At 36.3% G+C, this 23,086-nt stretch overlaps 1 protein-coding gene across 12 annotated transcripts in view; it reads right to left on the reverse strand.

The window, feature by feature from the left end:
* Nucleotides 1-1,548: 1,548 nt before the first annotated feature.
* The window catches only part of Mbnl3 (muscleblind like splicing regulator 3), a 95,380-nt gene continuing 73,842 nt past the window's right edge, over nucleotides 1,549-23,086 (reverse strand). For 9 of the 12 annotated variants that reach the window (XM_076918599.1, XM_076918590.1, XM_076918598.1 and 6 more), the window contains 6 exons: nucleotides 18,318-18,509; nucleotides 17,030-17,266; nucleotides 15,816-15,966; nucleotides 13,937-13,972; nucleotides 11,619-11,713; nucleotides 1,549-9,108 (listed from right to left, as the gene is read on the reverse strand). In XM_076918599.1, the coding sequence (XP_076774714.1) occupies nucleotides 9,097-9,108; nucleotides 11,619-11,713; nucleotides 13,937-13,972; nucleotides 15,816-15,966; nucleotides 17,030-17,266; nucleotides 18,318-18,509 (723 nt within the window). In that variant the 3' untranslated portion in view covers nucleotides 1,549-9,096. The remainder of the gene's footprint in view (nucleotides 9,109-11,618; nucleotides 11,714-13,936; nucleotides 13,973-15,815; nucleotides 15,967-17,029; nucleotides 17,267-18,317; nucleotides 18,510-23,086) is intronic. The other 3 variants (XM_076918594.1, XM_034485869.2, XM_076918593.1) reach the window with 3 other exon arrangements.

Here is a 23,086-nt window from a genome sequence, read left to right on the forward strand (position 1 = left end):
GAATCTTCAGGTTCTCACTAGTTAGTATTTTGTGTTCATTATTTGAGAAGCTTGCAGACAATCGCAAAGATACAAGCATTTTCTTCTTTTGGCCCTCTTGAGGTGGCAACTGTCTGAACTACTAATATACAGAAACTGGAATGCTTCTCCTAAACGCTGAGACTGGATGCTTGAGATTTGCTTCCATAACACACACCCCTGTTATCTATACATGTAGATGTCTGACACTGGTCCATTGCCTTTCTAAGTACAAACTTCCCTAGGAGAGGTGGTTCACTAAATACTTCCATTGTTTAGGTTGTAATTTTTCTTTTCCGTTTCAGTTTTGAACAGCTATCTGAAGCCTGGGATCTCATCAGTAAGGTTCTAATAGGGAAGATTCCAGATGTACCTGAGAATGTAGGCCTGGCAAATTGCTACCATGGGGCTAGAGGGCTACAGGGTATTAAGGATGAGTAAGACAGGCCTCAGATGTATGTTATGGAACAAAGTGGAAAGTTCCCAAGAAAAACTTGGTTGATATCTGGCTTTATGTGTCAACTTCAACAATAGTTGAGAATTATTGTCTGCCATGAATTATTACCTATAATCCAGAGACATACAATGAATTCAGAAGAAGCCTCAAACCTCTAATTAATGTTTATATGCTGAATCAGTTTGTGGTGGGTTTGTCATTCACAGAAACACATCCAAGGGCTTAAAGGTGGTTTATAAAATGCCAGAGTGAGGATCACATCACAGATGGTTAAAATAGGACACAAAGGGTAAAAATATGGTAATAGTGTATACTAGAAAGGACCTGACTTCCTCTCTGGCCCTTGATATTGTCCTAGACAGGTGAATACCAGCTTTTGATACAAACTTTCTTCATTCTAGTCTTCTATCAGCTCAACCATGGGACAGTGACAAATGCATAGACCTTCTGTATTAGATTTTCTGAGACTTTCAGAGATCTGGCAGAATAAAATATTGCCAGATTACATTTGTTTTCTTAATGAACAAAAATGAGAATACTTTTGTTTCTATGCCATTTGTTGGAGATGAATAGTTCAAAACCCTAGAAAACCTTTTAATGGGAAAATCCATGTATCTTATGGTCATGAAACCACTCATTGATGCCCATCTTGATGAGAAAGAACAGAACATACTGGTTTCATATGTTATACTGAAAGTGTAGGATAAAAATGGATAACTGGTACACACAAATTTCTCATGTATTTTGGAATATGCCTTAGGGTTTCTAAGAAACAACAGAAACCACAATATTATTTTTTGTTTCCTTTTACTAAAATGTAACTTTTTGTGTTACTAACTACAATCTTATGGGGAAAATACATCAAAGAAAATGAATATATCATCTACCAATCCCAAGCTACTTAAGGAATTTTGAAATAAACCTACTGTGTGCATGAAATATAACACTGAGCTAAATCACAAAGTTCAATTTTATATTACAGTTATTAATGTCAAGTTTTGTATACTAGAACACGAGTAACTTTTGACTGAATGTCTGTGTGAATATGGATTCATAAATGAAGACATAACCAAGGAATTTGCAAACTTTATTGAAAGAATAAAAAAGAAACATAAAAAGTAGCATACTCAAATGAGCTATATAATGAAAACTTCTAAAGACAAACAGGCAATACAACACTGTAACTTGAAAAAGTCCAAACATCTGCAGTTGAGGGAATGAATTACTGCATTTGGGGACAAAATGCAGTTTTTACTTGTAAAATATTTTGGTCCTTAAGTTTTTAATTGTTGCACAGGGCTAAGAAATTCTTATATTGCCATTTTCTGCCCAAAACAAATGCTTCCACATTCTACAATCCAGATCGTTGTTAGTGGAAGCTGTAAGTTACCCTTTTAAAAATTACACAAACGAGTAATCCAGCTTATCATGGTAAAGCAAAGTAAGTCACTCAGGAGGCTCAGATGGGAGAATCAAATCATTTAAGGCCATGGAATTTGGACTAGTTTACACAATATAGTGAGTGAGGCCTTACTTGCTTAAACATGGACTTCATTTTAATGGTTTTAATTTGGGAGCAAAAGGCTCATTTCACAACTAAAGTAACAGCTATGGTAACATTAAGAAACTTATTTTGAAAAGGTTATCCCCAGCATGTAATGAAATGATGGTCATATCATCCACTCAACTGCTAGACACAAAAGACACAGCAACACAACAATTTGGTTTCCATCATTAACAGATAGCATCTGGATACAGAAATAAAGCTTTGGAACCATGTAGTTCTATGACAGAGTCTTAAGGTTGTATGTGTGTGTAGGGGGGAAAGCTCACTTAATTCTTCTAGGTCTTGCTACAGAGGTATTTTTTTTTAAAGTAACACAATGTGAAAGGGCTAGTGAGGATTCTTGTAGTATCTATACAGAGTGGCAACTTATTTCAGACCAAAGCACTTTTCATTTTTTAGGTACAATATAATTGAGAAAGGGTTGTCTATAAACATACATTTTCTTTGGGATAAGCTAGATTTCTAATTCCAGTGAGTAATTCACCTATAGGCAAGGCAGAGGGGCTAGACATTATAAATCAGTCAAACTCAATCCCAATTTATCTTTTAGCTTGAATCACATGCACTTATTATACTTAATTTTCTCATTTGTTTGAACAATTGAAATCCAGCCACCATTTTTAAGCTTCGGCATTGCACCAAGTGGCTGTGGGCATGCACCTGTTATAAATTTGTTGGCTATCTTTTGTGATGCTTCAAGGCTCATCCCTACTTATGGTTGATAGTTCTGGACATAAAATCTTATCGCTGGCTAGTCACAGTGTTAGAGCATTTGCATAGCACACAAAGCCCTGGGCTGTATTCCCAGCACCACCCACAAAAGTTCGTCTTTCTATGCATTTTTATGACTTAGAGATTCACAAGAGAATGTCCACAGAATGATGTTGGTTAAATAGTGAAATTATGGGGATAATAAGGCTGAAGAGGGTATTCTTAACTATAAAATGAATGTATGCTTACATTTCCTATTGGCTAAAACCAGTTGCTCAGATTGTCAGGGTGTTTGCTGTATAGCCATACAACAAACTGACTTAGTGATCAGGAGCTGAGGGGAAAATAAAAGTACCTTTTAGCCAACTGGCCCTGAGCTATGGGATACATGTAAGGCTTGGGTTGTTTGTGGCTTTGGTCTGTTTTCCATCATTCTCACTCTCTCTTCCCCCTTTTTTTCCTTTTGCAGTCCTGGGAATGGAATCCAGCACCTCACTCATCTAGGCAAGTACTGTACTAATGAGCTATGGCTGCACATCTAGTTATTTGTCTCCAGGAGAGTTAGCAGTGTATGAAAAGCAACATTTCACAACAACTATCCTTAGCCTAGGATGAGGTTCTTCTTTAGTGTGAAAGACACCTACCTACCTGCTTCAAGATGGGAAGGATTCAAAGTGATGGTCCATCCCTTAACCTTTCAAACTTCCAACTTTGCTAAGCCTCACTGCCTTGGAGGCCAATGAGAAGGCTCCTTGACTAGCTGAAAAGTGTGGGGTGAAAACTGGCAGAGTAGGTTAAATTGACATCACCTTCCAGTGTCTATCTTATGTAAGATTTGGGCTGGTTCACTTCTGTTTAGTTAAAACATTAACAATCTATCACTTAAATCCACATTAACTGATATAAGTATTAACTACGAAGGATGAAATCTGTTTTAATTAGATTTGAGAGTAACTACCCTATAATATACAGAATTTTTTCCACCTTTCTATAATTGAAAAAAAAGAAAATCTTTGCTGGATACCTTTTCATACTTGCTTGGGCGTGTGTATGTGTGTGTGTGTGTGTGTGTGTGTGTGTGTGTGTGTGTTTACAGTGGGAGTTAATTCAAAAAGGAAATCATCTTTGCTAGTAGCCTTACAAAAAGAAGTGCTTTGTATTCTCAGTGCTGTTAGGAGGATCTGGCATTTGTTAGCAGTCTGAGCTTCTGGTGAGCCGTAGCAAGCTGGTCAGCCTCCACAACAGTACTGCAACACTATGCTTGCACTAATTTTTAGAGCCTCAGAAAGCACTCTCACTAACTTTGCTGTATCACCACAGACTTCTTATATTGTCAAAAGCTCCAAGGATTGCTTTCATGGACTATGTACATAAGTGCAAAAAAAAAAAAAAAAAAAAAAAAAAAAAAAAAAAAAAGGTGGCTCTCACACATTCGCACCCTAACTGAGACAGTCAGGTAACTGCAGCATATGTCTCTTAAACACTGTTCAGGGGCCCTTCTATAGGATCTTTATGGGTGGCTTCAAAAACATGAGTTAATCTCAAAATGTTATGCTTTAATCCTCACATACAGTTTATGTGAATAAATCCAGAAAATAGAATCTTTTTATAACTACAGATACTACATGAATAGATAATTTTGAATAAAGTTGTGATAAAAGGCCAGGTAATATCTATGTCAAGCTTGTTCTGGTGTCAAAATACTGTAGAATAACCCTATCAATGCAATAAATTCTTTAAACTATAAAGCCCAATTCTAGAATCCATGTGTTATACACTTTATTTTTTGGACAAAAAGCTACATGAGGACACAAATTCAGCTTTCACATGGAACACAGGACTTCAAAAACATCATCAGTTTTCTGAGTTTTGAACTTTATCTTCAATGTTTGCAGTGTCATGAACCACATATAGCTTACAAATAACAGTTTTACATGCATAAGTGCCTAAAGGTAGCCATGTTGTAGTTTTGTTGCCAAAGCAACAACTAAATATATTTAGCTGACATCAATCATTTGTGTACAATGCTAAAATTGGTTCTTGAACTGTGAATTGTAGAGGGCAGTTACGGACTGTATCTATATTGAATTATGCCATGGTGTCAATTTAGAGCCTACAGAGATGGTCTGAATCTATGTGGTAAAAACTCAAAGATTCCCTAACTCTCCTTCAAAATTAAACTCATTGGTTACTTAGATATAAAAATGTAGAACAATGAAAACCTTAAAAACTAACGATAAGTAAAACAAAAACATGGCACCAATTAGTGACTTGGTTCTCAGAGCTTATATTTGTAATTACATTTACAGTTTGATTAGACTATCTGCTAAACTTTCAAAAGAAAAAAAACTAAACTCTCTTATCTGCTATTTTATTCTACTACCTCTGACAGGCTCTGGTAAAATTAGGCCACTATCTTATTAAATCGACAAATCAAAACTTGGAATCAAATCTACCAAACAAATCAAATAAAATCAGATAACCCCCCCCCCATTTTACTAATTTCCATCTCAGTGAAATGTAGAAGAGCTTTTCTTCTTTTAAGGTGGAAAGAGAACTAAGTTACTAATTATTCTCCATGCCGCAGCCTATCCCACAGACTGCCAGATCTTAGAAAACCTCTGCTGCATTTTGTCTAAGGGCATCCTTACCAACACTCACCAAAGACAAGGAAGAGAACCAACTGGCATTCCAAGTAGTGCTGGAGTGGCCTCAGCAGCCTCTTTCATCTCCTACAATGTAATACAGCTGCTGTTCCTTCTTCGAATAGCACTGTCTAACTGCTCATGCTGTTTAAAGTGAACCAAGGTACAAAGTATTATGTTCATTTGGTTCCTGCTGAGAGCTGAGAGCAGGTGCTGGGTTCTTCCTGAAATGGAGATCAGGGCAGTTGAGGGTGCCCATGAGTGGACAAAGCTGAGTGTCATAGGCCAAAAATTATGGCAAGATTAAAGTATTTTAGGATGCTCAGAGATGGACAGACAAGCAAAACTGATGGAATAGCAAGCAGACTGCTTTCAGGACTAGACGAAAATTGAAGATTTTAATCTAGAAAAGGCAAATGAAAAGCATTTGCTAGGTGTGGATTCATGCTCCAATTTCAAAAGTAAACATTGTATTTAAATAGCAATTTTATGAATCCATTTGATTTCATTCTAGTCCCTACTCATTGTGGTCTCCTAGTGGTTTTTGTAAAAACTGAAATTACTAAGCTCTTCTTAAATGACAAGTTTAGATTGCTTATTTGTAGATTTGATACATTTTATCCAAGTTTTAGAGTTCTTACAAATTTTGGCAAAAGGCTGACAAGATAGACAAAGCCAATAATTTTGAAGAGATAAAAATAGAGGCCATGGTAAAACACAAAGACTAAAAACTTCTAACTAGAAATCACAACTGATTAGAATTTGGTTTATATACAAACAATTCAGTAAATTTTTTGTTTAGAGTCACTGATTGGTTGTGACTGGTCTTGTTAACTCAATTTATAGTCAAATGACTTGTCTCTTCTTCAATAAGATCATAGTCATTGCACAACTAGAGTGCCATCTTAAAGTTTCATTTCCCTCAAAACTCCTTTAAATTGATCAAAATGTTCGAGTTTTGAGCTTGCTTTCTTAAACTTCACGTACATTGCAACTTTTAAAATGCTAACACTTATAGAAACTCATCGCACCAAAAAGACAACTACCCTGAATATTCCTCACTGAATCTCCTCCTAAATATAAGTCAACATTAATATCTTCCAGTGCTTAGAGCAATATGAGAACAAGTCTACTCTAAGTTCATCATCTACATATATCTTGGTCAAAAGTTTAAGAAGTTAAACGAGATAGTATGTTGCACCAAACTGTCAAACTACAAAAAGTTCATTTTGCACAAAACATTCCCATAGCCATTAATAACTACATCTAGACTAGCTCAGGTACATTCTTCCTGGAATTACGATGTTAGAAAACAGAAACGTAGTGGTTCAAAGAGCCCACAGGTAAAAGAACAGACAACTCTCAATCGCTTAATTGCAGGCAATAGTTAACAAAGGGCAGAGGCTCAATATAAAAACAAGACTACTTAGAAATCACTGGTGACCAGGATTCACCTGGATAATTAAGATCAATGGGATACCAACCACCAGAGGTAATTTTGCTTTTTAAAAATTCTGAGCCAATCTGATCTGCTTTGAGTTGGAGTCTCAAATGTTCCAAGAAAGATATAAAAAGGGGGAACAACTGGTTCCCATAATGGCTAGGTAGCCTTAGGCAAGTCGCAGCCTGGTTCTCTGTTTTACCAACTGTGGAAAAGGCAAAAGTAAAGTCTTTGCCAACGCCACGGTTCTGCAAATCAATCCAACTACCTGTCTTATGGTATCCCAAATAGTTTCTCTTTCCTCGTGATTTTCACAAAGAAAAACAACTGCTAGACATACAAAATTTTGACTTCATGCTTTCCAGTGGGAGAATATATATCGAGTAAAAAATATTCAATTTTTCTAGGCTTTCGGAAAATATGTTTCCTCCTTCTTATAACAATAGTAATGTTGATAACTTTGTAGAGTAGAAGAGGTACACTATATGTCACAGAAATAGATGGATTATTATATTTGTAGATTAGTTCCTCTGTATTAGTAAGAAGAATTCATACCACACCTCCATGGGTTATGGCTATTCTCTATTAACCAAAGGATGCTAAAACTGACTAATTTTGAAATACACACAAAGGCAAGTAAGTTCAGATGTGACTAAAACAGGTTTGGTTCTGAGACAAAATTGAACAAATCATTGCCCCCCCTCCCCCAAACAAAACCCTCTGATGTTAAAGTTTTGGCAGAGAAACACTTGTCAATATAGCACAAACGCTTGCTACTTCACTGTTGCTTTCACAAAAACTGGAAACTCTGCTAAACTAAACTGAAAGACAATTGCGGAAACCCTTTCTAGTTCTTTTGCACATTCCAAGTCATTTTCAATCTCTCCCTGCCCCCATTCCTGCCATTTCTCTAAACCTGTACTCAGCCTCCTTCTGTGATCAATAGAAAAGATGGTCCATTTGGGGAGGCAAGGCCTCATTTGGAAACAATTTTCTTTCACCTGGACTGACTTTTGCTAGACTGCATCTTACTTATTATTCAAAGAATAGTCAAAAGAGCATGAGCCATTTGCATTTGGAAAACCGCATTTGTGCAAAAGGTTACAATGCAAAGGTTTTACACACTTTCTGCCAGTACATAAAAACTGTCTCCACGCCCACATCTCTCTGCTTGATTTTCAACATATGATTAGCATACCTTTAAACTAGTAAGTACCAGTTTCTCAGCTGAAGATGACAAATGGCTCAAATTTAGACACTCAAGCTGAGGAATAGGATTCCTGTGACACGATAAATGTCATGGCTACTCTCCATAATTTTTATACATGCTAAGAAATTTATTGGAATGTGAACACTTGATTCTCAAATTATTTAAGAGGAGTGGTTTGAGGTTAACATTTGAACTTTCCTATCGAATGTAGGTATGTATTTTTCTTTTTTAAAAATTTAGTATGTTATTGACTATGCAAGGTCAGATCTACAGGTAAAATTCTATACATGAACAGATTTTTGTGTATACTCAGAAGTGAGACCTTTAAAATGCATGCCTCCAGAAACTTACAGAGATGTTTTAAAGAGGGCATATTACCATGAACCTGTTATGGTTTTTCAATCACATATAGTTCTGTTCCCCACTCATAACATTCTAATTGAATCAAACACCATGTATAAACAAGAAAACACTATAGCATGGAAAAGCTAAGCAGAACCCAATTTAATACAATATACCAACAGAGAAGAATAGTAAATGGTACGGGAAAGATCAGTTACATTCTACATCAAACCTATAGACTATCTTGTAAACAAAATAGTAAGGTAACACTTCAAAAACAGAATTTATCCACCAAGAGTATACAGTAAGCCTACAGTACACTGTGGAAGTTCATTTAGCATAAATCATTACTGGAAAAAAGTCACAAAATTTTATGGTTATATTCAATATGGTAATTCACATCAGATGGAAAATTCATGTAATATGGATCTGATAATTCATATGTATGACAAAGCTGTATGGTTGTATTCTGTATGCTAATTCATATACAATTAATCCATATAAGGTAACACATAGTGGTTAATTTTCTACTTGCTTTAACATCTCCATAGATTTTTAAAATTTGAACTTGTCAATAGGTGTTTTAATATATTGACTGCACCAAGCTTATTGTTGTGTTGGTACAAGAGGACATACGAGAATACATATAGAAAGGCCACATGGAGTTTCTTGTTGAGAGATCCTGATAGTCTGTAACTCTGCTGCTCAATATTTCAACTGAAATAGAAAACAAAACCAGAGAGTCAGTAAGAAACACTGAAGGATTATTGAACAAGGTGTCAGGAGACCTGACACAAGTTCTTATTCCACTTCTAACACCCTTGCAGGAATATCCTGAGTAAGCCATATACTATTTATACAAAGTGACAGTTTTGATCTTCAAAGAAAATCTGCATACCTGTTACACATGAACATGATTATTCTCTGCCAAATACCGCATTTTCCAAAGGAATCAAGTAGAAAAAAATATCATTCTTTCCAAACATATTTTATGTAAACTAATTATATTTGAATTTTCTTTACCTTGATGTGTAGCAGCCTATGAGAACTTAGCAAGCACTGGACAAACCTCCATTGTCATGCTTCCCCAAGTTGCGACTTTTCCAAATAACACCTGCCAAATGATTCTAACTTCCAGCTCCTTCAGTTTTTCCATGTTGTTTTAAAACATTCCTTATGACTGGGGAATCTGCTTATCTAGAGTACAATAGCTGGGGGCTCGGTCTGAAACAGTATTAGGGACCTATTGCTGGGAGATGGGAAACTAGGGCAGCAGCAAGCATATCAGATACCTCCTTCAACCAAATGCCAGACTGTAGGTGGGAGACATTTAAGCTTGTTGCACTGACAATGCAATTCCAAACAGGTTCACGTGTTAGGTGTCTAGGGTTCTTACGTATCTTCAAACACACATGTTCCACTGGAATAATTGCTTAGATTTACACATGTGATATTAATGGTCCCTGATCTAGGTAAAGTAGAGGTCAGGGGTTAAGGGTGGGAAAAGAATAAAAATAATTATTAAATCACTAAATTATTTTGTATGTCATTCAAACTTCAAAACAGCTGGAGCAATTCTACTTGAGGTACATGGGATGCAACATCTTGAGACATACAGAAAGAGCCCAGCTTTGTATACTGACTCAAGAAGAAACATAGCACTCACTGTCTTTAAAATACTATAATCAGCAAAATTCTGACAAAATTACTTTGTTTTGCTTTAACAACAACAACAACAAAAAATCAAGCTAAAGCTTAATGAATTGAGCTGGGTATTCTCCTGCATGCCATTGACTCCAGTATTTGGAACACAGAGGCTGCCACATCTCAGAGTTTTTAGGCCAGCCTGGTCTACAGAGTGCGTTCTAGGACAGCCAGGGCTACACAGAGAAATCTTGTCCTGAAAAGAACAACGGACTCTTAAAGAATTAAAATTCAAATGTGATTTGTACTTTTGGCTTAAAAAATTGTTTTGCCCCTTTGAAAATAGAAAGCATTGAGTATGTAAAGTCATTTCAAAAATACAGCAACAGCTGTTATCACCACATCAAAAAATTCATCTCTTCTCTCTCATAGTTCAGTTTGGAAGCTTTTGAATGCACAGTCAAACTCATGTTATAAGCAATGTCTTTAAAGAAAAGTGTTCCCTTAACCTTAGCAAATACAACTGTGTAAATAAAAGATACAGCCTATGAATAACATCTGTTAATACTTAAAGAAACTTACTGTTCTTTGGTGACTTCTACATCTGTGAAACAAACATGCTCCTATTCAGTTCATCTACTGATAATTGGTAATTTTTACAGTAGTAAAAAAGATTGTAGATTACAATGGTATCTTGGAAGAATTCCATTTATTTTGTTCATTGCTTGAGTTTGGTGCATCAATAACAAGAATCAGTTTCAGAGAAAACTTTACGTTTACTGTTTCCACAGTGTCAGCTTTGCAGAGCACAGGGTGGAGTGTGGTTTATTCACTGAATGAATGCTGTGTGCATCATGGTTATCATGCTTGAAATTTATGCAGCTGACCTGGGGCAAGCCATGACTTTAATGAGGCAGAACCAGCAGCACTGAATTCAGTAGCCATTGTATTAATTATCTTATAATGTCAAGATTCTCTAAATATTGGTCATCTGCCTGTGATTCTGCCTGAAAACTAAGCCAAATGAAAATCAAAACAACACAAGCACATCTAATGTCTACATGAGAAGGGGTTTCTGATGTAATCACTGGGTGAAAATAAGGATGTGCATTCCTTGGAAAGAAATGGGATAGCATGCCTTTTTTAATCACCCAGTGAAACTGCAAGTAAAGGTGATGTGTTTACGAAATCAAAGTCCAAACACAATAACCAAAAAAGAAGAGGGGGTAGTAAAATAAGTTTTCCTCTTGATCAGGATGAAAAAGCATTTCAGACATCTTCAGTCCAGCATATACATTTGAGGACTGGTGTGGGAGCAATAATTTGATATGGAATAACATGAGTAACATCTGCTTACCAATTAACAATGAGTAAGCATGCCACCAATTAACTCTGAGATGAATAGAAAACCACATACAGTATCCAAATTATACATAAAAAATCAAAGTTCCACACCTAATGACTGGTCAAGAAACATAGAAGCATATGGACCAATATATCTCACCAATCCAAAAGGCATATACAGTGCCTTTTCAACATGTTGTGGTTATGCAGGTCTGAACAGATGAAATAAATGACCAAACCTGGTTGCCTGTAGTTGTTGGAACGTAGGGAACGTTGCTGGCAGGTGGTGTTGCTGCAGACACGGTGGAAGGTGTAGCACCGTGCATCATGGGCACTTGCAGTAGGAAATCATGGAAGCGACACATGGAAGGGTGGAGCATTTACACAACCATGACAGATACGATGGAATAGGGTGTAGTAGATGTTCCAGCAACAAGCCATGTGACATCATCATGATGGGTACACACCAGGGTGCAGCATGCAACCAGAGTCAGTGCAAAGCAGCACAGCATGGAATGGAGGAAAATTTCAAAAGAGAAAAAAGGGGAAAGCCAATTATAGTCACCATTAATGAAACAGAGCCACTCTTAACATTTTGAGCAAAATAACATTGTAGTAGATTCAAAGGGCTGAACTTTCAGGAACTAATGAAGGAATATGAAAAAAAAAGTCTGCTGTTACCAGGGCTACCTATTAAAGCTAGTTAAGCAGACAAGTCACTGGGTTGCGCAGTCAAATTTAATTAGGGAATTGTCGACTCATGTTTGGGTTCACTGACAAGTTCTGTAACTCGATTTTCTAGTACAAATGACAGTTTTATGTGTACTTACCTGATCTGCATATAAAAGAACAGGGGTTCTGTTGATAAGTATGGAGTAGAAGAGCAAGTATGATGAAAACAATGGATTATGCATTCAGTTTGCTAAGTTCCTTGGACATTTTTAACTATTTCAAAAACATACAACTGCTTTGTAGTAAATCTTGTCTTTGCAGCAAATATTAGACCTCCAAGGGCTAGCAGCTGCAAAATTTCTTTGGGGATGTTTTTCTTTGCTTTGCTACTTTCATTTTCAACGCCTTTGGATGCTTTTTCTAATTTCCAATTTATTTTGTAAAGCCAAGTAGGGAATTAATGTGTGAATGGGAAGCATACACATATAATGACTTGCCGTGTCTACCTCAGTCAAATTCGGAGTTTCTGACAGTGTACTGACAAAGTGAATGCCCCAAATTTGGGGAACAAAGTGAATGTCCTCCAAACAGTAGCAGAAACTCCCTTTACCCGTCTCCGGCTACTTATTCCCTACCGCCATCTTTCCTTGTCTCGAGTGCTAATTCTAAAACCACTCATGTTTTTCTCATTGGAAGTGCAGCAGCAGTGCCAAAGCATGCAATTGCATTCAGAAGCAGAGCTTTGAAAGGGAAAGGACAAGGAGCAGCCCCAGGAGACAGGTCACAAAATGTTGCAAACAGAGACACAGATCTCAAACCTGCAGAAGTCAGTTCTTCCCCTTACATTCATAGAATGTTCCCGTTAGTATCAAGGTAATGTTAATTCCTACAGGGGGACAACTAATCCTTCAATACCAGGCTTCATTCATGGCTTTGACAAGATTGCAATCTTGTGTTGTTTCTGTGGTCATCATTTTCACCTTTCCTTCTTATTTCACACATAACACATTTCCTTCTTATGATCTCACACATAACCTTTAGTCTACCAGTGGGGTGGAGATCAAGTTGTGAGAATTCTCTAAAATGAGAGGCACTTGGTTGTTAGGTGATGCTAAGATGCATTCTGAATCATACTTAAAAAAAAAAAAAAACCTAATTTTTCATGATCTGTTCCTGGTTCCTAGGAACTATAACCTCCCCAATGGCATTCTCATTTTATTTTCTATTAGTGAAATACAAACTGGCTTAGGGAAGGCTACAAACTGTGGTGGTGGCTAACTACAGAATGCCTGTGTAACTGATTGTTTCACTTGATGTTAGCCAAAAGACAGAGAGGATGTGACTGGGAATTTAAAACTGCACAATTACCCCCAAATCACTTTTGAAATGACTCAGTTGTGCCTAATTTCTGGGCAGATGATGCTTCCTTCTTGAATGCTATAGAATCTATCACAGAACACTGCAGGATGTTCTAGCTTTGCTTAAGTCATCCTTTCTCAATATCTGTATAATGAATGCATTACACTATAAGGATAACTTTGGGAGGAGATTGTTTTATTGTAGTTTATGAGTTATACATTAGAAATTTATTTTTAAAATAATAGAAGGACCAGAAAAATCATCTAGTTTCAGTATGGAAGGAAATATTTTAAAAATATTTCAGTTGCTATTTTTAGGGAAAAAATGAAAATGACAGGATTAGAATTTAGCTATAGTGGCCCCCTACTAGATCTGAGAAATGGGTCTACTTTGATTGCACAAAGCATCATAGTAAACCCTAAGTACCAGAACATGTCCACTCACATCATTTTGTGATTTCATAGTCACAGCAGAAAGATAGTTTTAGGTTAGAGAAAATGAGATTTTTTTTTTTTACAAAACCTACCAAAAGTTGAAGCAGGAGTCATGCACAGTATTGGCCCTGTACACCATGCAGAAAAGCGTGGAAAGTAAAGAAAAGAGAGATTTCATTATTAAGGTCTTATAGAAAGAAAGGGGTTTTAACTCCAAAGATAGTTTTTGCATTATCAGTTCATCAGCACATGCAAACCAGTAATCACCCATGCTTATAATTACAGGTTAGATTTAAGACCACAGACCTAGGTAATAAAAGTAATTCAGAGGTTAAAAAAGGACTTTATGTTTTCTTTAAAGGAATAATCTCACTTAAATTAAATATTTATTCTATGCAAATATACTGTTAAACTTTATTCATAAAAGGAAAATTTTTTTGTTTACTACACACATCCTCTTAAAGGTATGTTTCAGAATCCAAGTCTGTCGCCTTTTGTGTTGTTGTTAGAGAATTAATCTATTAAAAATGTGTTCTACACCTCACTGAAACTGAGGAGTAGTCTCTTTGGCAATTGACATTCCATTAAGGGGGAGTCTCAGTTAAATTAGCTTTAAGGTTTGCTATTAATTCAGGGAAGCAGATTGGGGAGATTTCTTGTTTGTACTTTAGTTTTGAGACAGTGAATTTGAGGCTGGCCTCCCATCTAATATTTAGCTAGTCCAATCTTGATTAAGTTTCTTGAATATTTGAGATTATGGGCATGCAATTAAAACTAGGTTTTAATATGTGTCAAATTTGGCAAAACAAATGTCTAACTTCTATATACAGTCACTCTAAAATTGAAAAGAAGACCTGGAATAAACAATGTAAATTTTTCCATACTCAACCATCCCTGGCTGGACCTTCTAGACCACCAAATTTATTCTCTAGCTCTGAAAAAAACCCTGAAAAGTAGCCAAGATGGAGTGATCTGATGTAGATGAAGATTATGGTGATTGCTGAAAAAAGAGAAAGCTACTTCAAAACAGTCTGGATTTTCCCTTTTACTTTGTGGCATTATATATTTTTCTTTAGATTTGGAAGAAAAGTCTACATCATTAGACATAAATTGTAACTCTTTCTAAGTGATAGAAATATATCAAAGAACTTCATTTTCATCTCCAGAAACTATTATATAAATATATTGTGTTGGCCTTGTAAATGGTGACCAGATGAGTGACTGTAGTCAATAACTAAACACTGTTATTGTAATGGCCCCCTTCCCAATTAGCTAACTGATCAACTTATTATTTTCCCGATGTCTAAGTATATAATGCTATTTGTCAGGCATGTTTACGTAATGTATAAGTCTTATAAAATGGTTTTAAAGCAAACGGTACTTTCATTTATTAAGGTTTTTTTTTTTTTTTTAGAGGAAAATCCCACAACTTTCTGGCAGTGGTAGAGATGAAATCTAAGGCTAGACAAGCTTTCCATTACCCCACATCCCCAACTCCTTATTTTCACTTAAAAATAGTTTCCGACAGTCAGAGGCTGAAACTACCTGTTTCATAAATTTACTATAAACTTAAGGGTTTAAAAATTACTGACTGTTATATCATTGTTATATGGACCACAAAATTTACAATATTGAAGGTGGAAAATTCTTTTGCCCAATAAATATCTGTGAAATAATAACTAAGAGTCAAGACATTAGTTGAGATTAAACCAAGTGAATCAACCTTCAGAAGCACAAAGTAAAAAGAAATGCCCCAAAAGAAAAATATTAACATCTTTCTTCCATTCATTTCAAGCCATTCACTTCCAAACTCATGTTATTCTAGATAATAGCAAATCAAAAGCAATAGCTTTACTTTACTTATGGTCAAAATGCATGGTGGTGGTCCCCCCAACAAAGCCCTTTGGAAGAGGCTTTGCAGCACACACACTTAAACTGTTAAACCCAATATTCCCAGAGCTGTGCTCTCACCTGTCGGGATAAAAGCCGGCTGCGGAATCTGCATGTTAGCCAGAGCCTGTTGGCAGTGGAAAACAGTGGGGTTAAAGACTGGAGTGGCACCATTGGCCTTTTCAAGGGCTGACCTCTTTGGTATCAGTTGAAGTGCACCAGATGGCAGGGCCTATGGAGAAGGGACGAATTTATCGCTAGTATCAGGGAAGTAGTAAAAATGTACCTAGACCAAGAAAGTGCCAGTGATCTAAGATACAGCCTGGGAAGCCACCACAAGGGCAGCCATTGAGCAAGACTTTCCAGGAGCAGTGGACAGCCAGCAGGGCAAACAACAGAAAAGGCCTTTTAATGTCTCCGGTCCTTAACACTTGAGGGCAGGATGGGGCCATAAAATTTAATAGAGAATCTTCATACACAATTAACTTCTCGGGTATGCTCATTTAGTAAACAATAGAAACGAGACAGGCAGAACTGTCAGTAGGAGAGGAAAGATTTCTGCCCGTTAAAGTCCCGACATGGATGTAGTGAAATACCTGAGGATTTTTAACGTTGACCTCTCACACTGTGTCACACAATTATTGTTCTCCTACTTGCTACTTTTTAGTGTTATCAATCAAAACTAACTTTTCCCCATAAGTGACCCCTAGGCTAACTCAAAAGGAGAGGCCTTATCCCTCAGTCACTTCAAAATCTCCCCGAAGCTATGGCAGCCTTTTGCCTTGATCTTTCCCTCTGCCTGTATCATGCCACCAGACTGGAAAGGTAACTCTGAATTTGTGAAATCAGAAGCTACTTAATACTCCATCTTTCAAGTGCTGTGATTTCAAAGGAATTAAAAAGTGAATGGCAAAGTGCCCATGAAAGTGACTCAGAATACAGAGGCAACTCTGCCATTTTTGAATATTCAGGCTATTCAGATTGTAAGACACTCACATTTACTTTTAAAATCATATATTTTTATCATTTTCTAAGATCGTGAGAAAGAGAATAGTGAGTTAATATCATTAATAAAGTTTCTAAACAAATTATCATTAGGAAGTATTACCAAATAATTAGAATAAATTGGTCCTATCTATTCTAATGTATAACTTCGGCTATCTGTATTAAGATACAGTCATGAGTAGCCAGTTGTTTACATATGCAGATTATATAAAGTAGGCTTACATGAATTATTTATTCCACCCCACCCCCCCCCCCCAAACAGAAAGCCCATAGTCCCAACCTACTCTTACCATTGCATTGGCAACCGAATGGTTCATCTGGTGATGAGCTGCCCTGAGTTTGGCCTGCAGGTGGGGAGGAGGATGAAAGTACTTGCATTTCTCCCGGGAGCATCGGCCCTTAATGTAATCCATGCAGATTGTCACAGTATTATCAGTGACTTCAATCATGGAAACATCCGTAGGGTGAGCATAGCGGCACTCGCTCTCCCCACGGGTACAATTTCCACGCTGAAATTCACGGCAAACCTTAAGGAGGAAAGAAAAACACATTCATTTTCCAGTGATGACTGGAAGGTGACTGGCTTTTATTTACCTTCCTAGAACATATGAGAGTCCCATATACATCTTGTCATTTATGTAAGAAATATCTGTGAAAGATGAAGGGTAATACAAAGCAATATTCACCCTAAGATGAACACAATTTCTATTCGAGAGGGGCATCACATTTTCTACAAAGAGTGTCTATTTGCCTTACACAAACATAGGATTTTAAAATATTACTAAAAATGTATTTGAATCCTGAAGTTAACCTATCTATCCTAAGTATAACCGTTTCTTTAAGGTCTGGGGTGTTTATTACACAGCAATGCACTGGTAGTTTTACATAGTCAACGTATATTCAAGTTTTATTAATAATATCTGAGCAGGTATTCAATTGAATGCCTATGTAGCTGACTTTTTAAGAAATCAACCAGTCACTTATTTTAGTGTACAAAGAATAGAATTAAGGGGGAAACTAAAGGATGCCAGTAAATCAAAGGCTGTTTGAAATTTCCTTTAAATTCTTCATGTTTCATGAGCTATTTACTTATGAAATACATCATTTTTTAACATGGAGAAAATGGTTAGACATATAACGTGTTTACAACCTACATTCATATAGCTTTACATTCTATAATTTTAGAATGTTAGGTTAATCTTTTTTCAGTTTATCATTCTAGATACAAGTGTCTATTCTAGAAAGTAAAGATTTATGAGCAATCCCAATAATCCCACTCTATAATGCTCCAGCATAGACATAGAGAACATTTTTCACTCAGACTTTCTATACAATGGTTCATTTTTGAACCATTCTGAAGCATTGTTTGACCTACTACACAACAAAATTCATTCAGTTGGCAGAACAAGGTCTAACTGAAGTTTAAAAATGGTTAACATTCTTTCTCAGGCTGCTTAGGTAAAAAGGTGCTTGGATGTACTTATTTAAAACATTCAACAAACTAGCCTCTGAAAATGGTACATCATGCATAAAGTTAACATTCATTTGACAAGCATTTATATATGTCTTAACAAATACCTCCAGTCTATCTGTACGAGTTGGTTTTGGACCAGGAACTCCTGACAGTGCAAGAGCTGGGTTTCCAGAAATCAGAACTGGACCATTTGGGAAAAGCTCAGCAGGAACCAGGCCCATCCCAGGATGAGGCATGTAAGGATTGAAAGCCATGGCAGGATTAGCTGCAAGTGATGGGTTCATAGGAAAAGATGCCTGTGTTCAAAAGAGAGAAAATGAGGTATTATAGCTAAACAAATCCTTCTTATGATTTATTGTACCAGGCATTCTTGAAGGAATATAAGCCATACCACAATTTATCACTATTTCTTTTATTTTTGGGATTATATAATTATAACATTTTATTATATTTATTATATAATTACTCTATTTTTATATATTTATATGAATATATAATTTCCCCCTTCCATTTCCTCTTTAAATCCTCCCATATCCCCCCTTTTCACTCTCTTTAAAATATATGGCATCTTTATTTTTTATTAATTGTTGTTACATAAAAAGTATATATACATGAATTATACATATTATATACAAATATATATATTCCAAATATAATTACCACTGTTTCTTGGGTTTTTTTGTGTTTTACTAATTCCTATATAGGTGCTTTTAAAAGAACAACTCTCTATGAGCATGAAATTTATTGGTAAGCTGATTTTTGGAAAATCCCCAATTTAACCAATGAATGACAAGAGATACACATACACACACACAGACACAGACACACAGACAGACAGACAGACAGACAGACAGAAAGACAGACACACACACACACACACACACACTTCTCTTGGTTTCCTTACCTTTGCCATGCCTTTAACTGGGGGGGGGGGGGGGGAGGCTCGGTGTATTCCTGAAATCCACTTTCCTCCCACCTCCTTCTTCCTGTTCCCAGTTGTAATTGGCTCTAAGGCTGCCTGTCCTGCCAGATGACCCAATCACCCAATAGTGTCCTGCCCTTCTTTCTTTCCTTAGCCCACTGCTATTTATGGAAGACTTGGAAAAAGAAAAGGGTAATTTAGGAAAAGTGAATACCTTAACAGTTTACCGTCTATCTACAATGAGGATATCACTGTAATTTTATTTTATTATTTTCTTTTGAACTCTAGGACCTTTTTCATAAATGGATGTGACTGAGCCCAGCCTTGTCTTTTCTAGGGGCCATATGACACTCATCATTCAAAAGGAGGTCCTAGAAATTCTACAAGGATTCCTGTTATGGAGGAAGAGATAAGATACCAGAATTATATGGTCTATAATTTAGAGCATAATTAGTAAATAAAAGCTTTAGAAATACAATGCTATTTACTGGTTTGGGTATGTCTCTACTTAAAATTCCTGAATTCAAAAACATTGGTATGCTCCTGCCTTTAGTCTCAGGAATGGCACATTTTATCACTTTACAGCACTCTTCTCCAGTTCCTGCCACATGTTTGCATCTTTACAATGTGGTCATCATTTCACTGATAGTTCTCTCTGCCCTAGAATACTGAATACTTACTGAGTGACTTGTAGATACAATTGAAGATGTATTTCAAAATAAATTTTAATTTTAACCACTGAATAATATATATTACTTATATATTTCTAATAGCAACTTAGTAAGTTAATAACTGGTAATGGCTCACTGTGGTTTTACTAAGTGCATGTTGTTCTTTCTTGCATTTCTTTCACTGAAGAACTCAAACTGCCCCCCACACATGCTAAATTGCAGTCAGAGGGCTTCCTCTAACTACAGGGAAAACAGGAATGTGTGGAGTCTGGCAGGGGCAATAAGTACAATCCCTACCTTATCCTCCATGCTTACTTTAAATTTCCACTAGCACAGCTGCTGGAAGAAACCCTGAAGGCCAAGTTGGCTGACAGAACTGCTCCTGCTTCAGCAGTCCTCCTTAGGCAAGTTTATTAAATGAACTGACTACTCTGTTAACAAGAACAGAAAGAATCCACCTCAAAGGAACTGGCCTCATTAGGGTAAGGGGAAGGCACTTTAAGATGAAGGGACCAAACTAGATGCCAAAAAAAGATGATAGAGCACTCTTGGGAGGGGCTCTCCACTTTGAGGACAGATAGCCCTGGGCTGACCAAGCCCAGCTAAGTCTTATGATGGAACAGTTCTCAGGAGCTTGTCTAAGTTCTCACCATTTTCAGGAATTAGCCCTTGATAAGTCAGATCTTACTAATTCAATGATTCATACTCATGCTACAATCAGTAAGAAGCTTTGAAAGTAAAAACTCCACATTTGAACCACACAGTAGTTTTATTTCCAAGTATTTGTTTTCTCTCAGACTTTTATGGCTTTCTCACTGAAGTCACTTCTAATTCTAAATACTTCTTAATCTTGCTTTTTCTAAAACTGAAAAAAAACCATTACAACTAGGATGTATTAAACAAAGGCTGAGGGGTGGATGAATTATTTTCAGACTAAAAAAATAACATCTGTAATTAATTCTCAATTAAAAGCCAAGCTCAATGTTCACAAAACTCTAACCTCTCTAATTTTCACATTTTGCCAGGGGAAATTTTTCTTTTTAGCTTTTTTCTGTTTTTTTTTTTAAACCATTTCAATCTACTTAGGGTCTGTTACTTCCTCTAATAGTATGAAAAAATCTGTAAATAATCAGCCTATCAAAAAGGTAAGCCGATTCCTGGAGATGTTTAGTTCTTTTTTGTTTGTTTGTTTGTTTAGTTTTTTTTTTTTTTTTTTTAAAGATTTAACCACAAACTCTATTGGGTTGCAATTAGGTTTTAAAATTAGTGTTGTAGCTTTTATGACCATTCCATCTTTGAGTACAAATGCCATTCTATAGCACTTTATTGAGGAGCAAGTTCTTCCAACTGCGGCCCTGGAGCAGAGCAGGAACTCCTGAGCTGCTTATTTCTTTTCAAATAAGCATTCCTATGTTCTCAACACCACCTCTGCCCCAAGCTAACTATGTCATTTCTTGAATCTGAACCTTCAATGGCTTAGCTTTGACTAACAGTCATGAGTTAAGTCAAGCAGCCTACAAACTTGTTCATTCAGTTGCAGTAATCTAAGCAACTTAATCCCGCCTCTATGTATACAACATCTTTCATGTCAATTGAACTAGCAGATCTACTTACTGATTTCACTGTGCTCCTTTGTAGACTTGTATTACAAAAAGTATGGACATTTAACTTCTCTCAAACGTAAGAATTCATAGAATTCATACACACACACACACACACACACACACACACACAGAGAGAGAGAGACAGAGAGAGACAGAGAGAGACAGAGACAGAGACAGACAGACAGACATATACTCCTACCCATGTATATTTATAATTGCTACTTAGTGATTAACTATGGGAAGATAATAGTCTTCCAAGGTAAAATTTTAAGAGCCTAGCCTAGCAAATATTCTTCTTAAAGGACTCTGAAGCATCTTCTGAATAGTATAACAATTCAATAAAAATTCTGGCTCTTTAACCAGTTACCTCTTGATGGTCTTGGTTGATTTTATATCTTAGCTACTGTGAACAGTGGTCAATAAACCTAGAAGTACAGGTGTCTCATTTATCAAATGGTTTGAGTAATCAAATGGTTTGAGAATCTAGCACAAAGCTTGCTGGTCCTCAGGTTCCCAACACATGGATCCACTAAGTGAGGAGATGAAAATGCTGATCGCACTGATTAGCTTTTCACAGTCTATGCATCTAGAAAATTATTGCAGTGTACCTCATAAATATGTGGGTAAATATGTTTCCATTTAAAAATTATGAAAAAAGCAAAAGTTATGCCTTAAGTACATGTGTCTAGTTTATAAACATTTTTGGGGACACTAACCCATTGCTTAAAATGAATTATTCATCAAGTAGCATAAATAAATGAAAATTAAATGTTATGCCAAATCCATTGTCTCTGTAACAAAAGAGACCTACTCATTCTCAGTAATACCCAACAACGGTTACAATTATTGATGAATACAAAAGATTTTAAGTGATGTAAATTATAGCATGACCTAGCGGCCACAGAATAGCTATGGCCTTCCATCCCTGAGCTTCTATCTAGAGGAAGAAGGCTAAGCATTTTATTTTACTGAGGGTAAACATTTGTTGGCAATTTGTTGAGTTGATTTTAACACCAGAAAAACAGTGTCCTTAAATTTTACTAGCACTCATAATACTGTCTTTGTATTGTGCATTTGAAGACACTGCGGTTGTATAAAAAAGGTAAGCCTTTTTTTTTTTTAAATCATTATCGGGCTTATTACTATCAGAAAATTCTGAACAGCAATGAAATATATAGTTTTAGTTTCCTTCTTTACTAACTGCTTACATAGAGCACACCTAAATAACTTGTGTTTCATAGTTTTTACTTGGTCACCTACTGAGGGATGTTCTTAAGGAACAGAAGCAGTCAAAAGGCATGCTGCAGAAGGCCCATGTAATCTCCAGAGCAGTTAAATGGTACCTCAGTACTTATGAGTTATGTTTATTAACAAATGAAAAATGATAGTAGTGTTCATCTACTCGTCATAATTGTTAAAAATAAGCCACCTTTGCCCTCGAGAGTGCTAAGGAAAAAAGTTCATGGTTTAAAAGGAAATAATTGCCCTCAACTACACCTGGTCCTTTTTAACTTTAAAATTATAGATGTCTTTGGTTAAAAAGAAACATTAAAGGTAGTCAGGCAAGCAAATGAAAAGTAGACTACAGTGTCTATAAGGGGCAAAAAGGAGGCCCACAACCATAGTTCAGATCGACCCTTCTTTGGTGGAAGGGGAAGCTGCAATAGAGGGCTAGG

The sequence above is a fragment of the Arvicanthis niloticus genome, chromosome X (assembly GCF_011762505.2).
Source record: "Arvicanthis niloticus isolate mArvNil1 chromosome X, mArvNil1.pat.X, whole genome shotgun sequence".
In the NCBI taxonomy this organism is placed as follows: Eukaryota; Metazoa; Chordata; class Mammalia; order Rodentia; family Muridae; genus Arvicanthis; species Arvicanthis niloticus.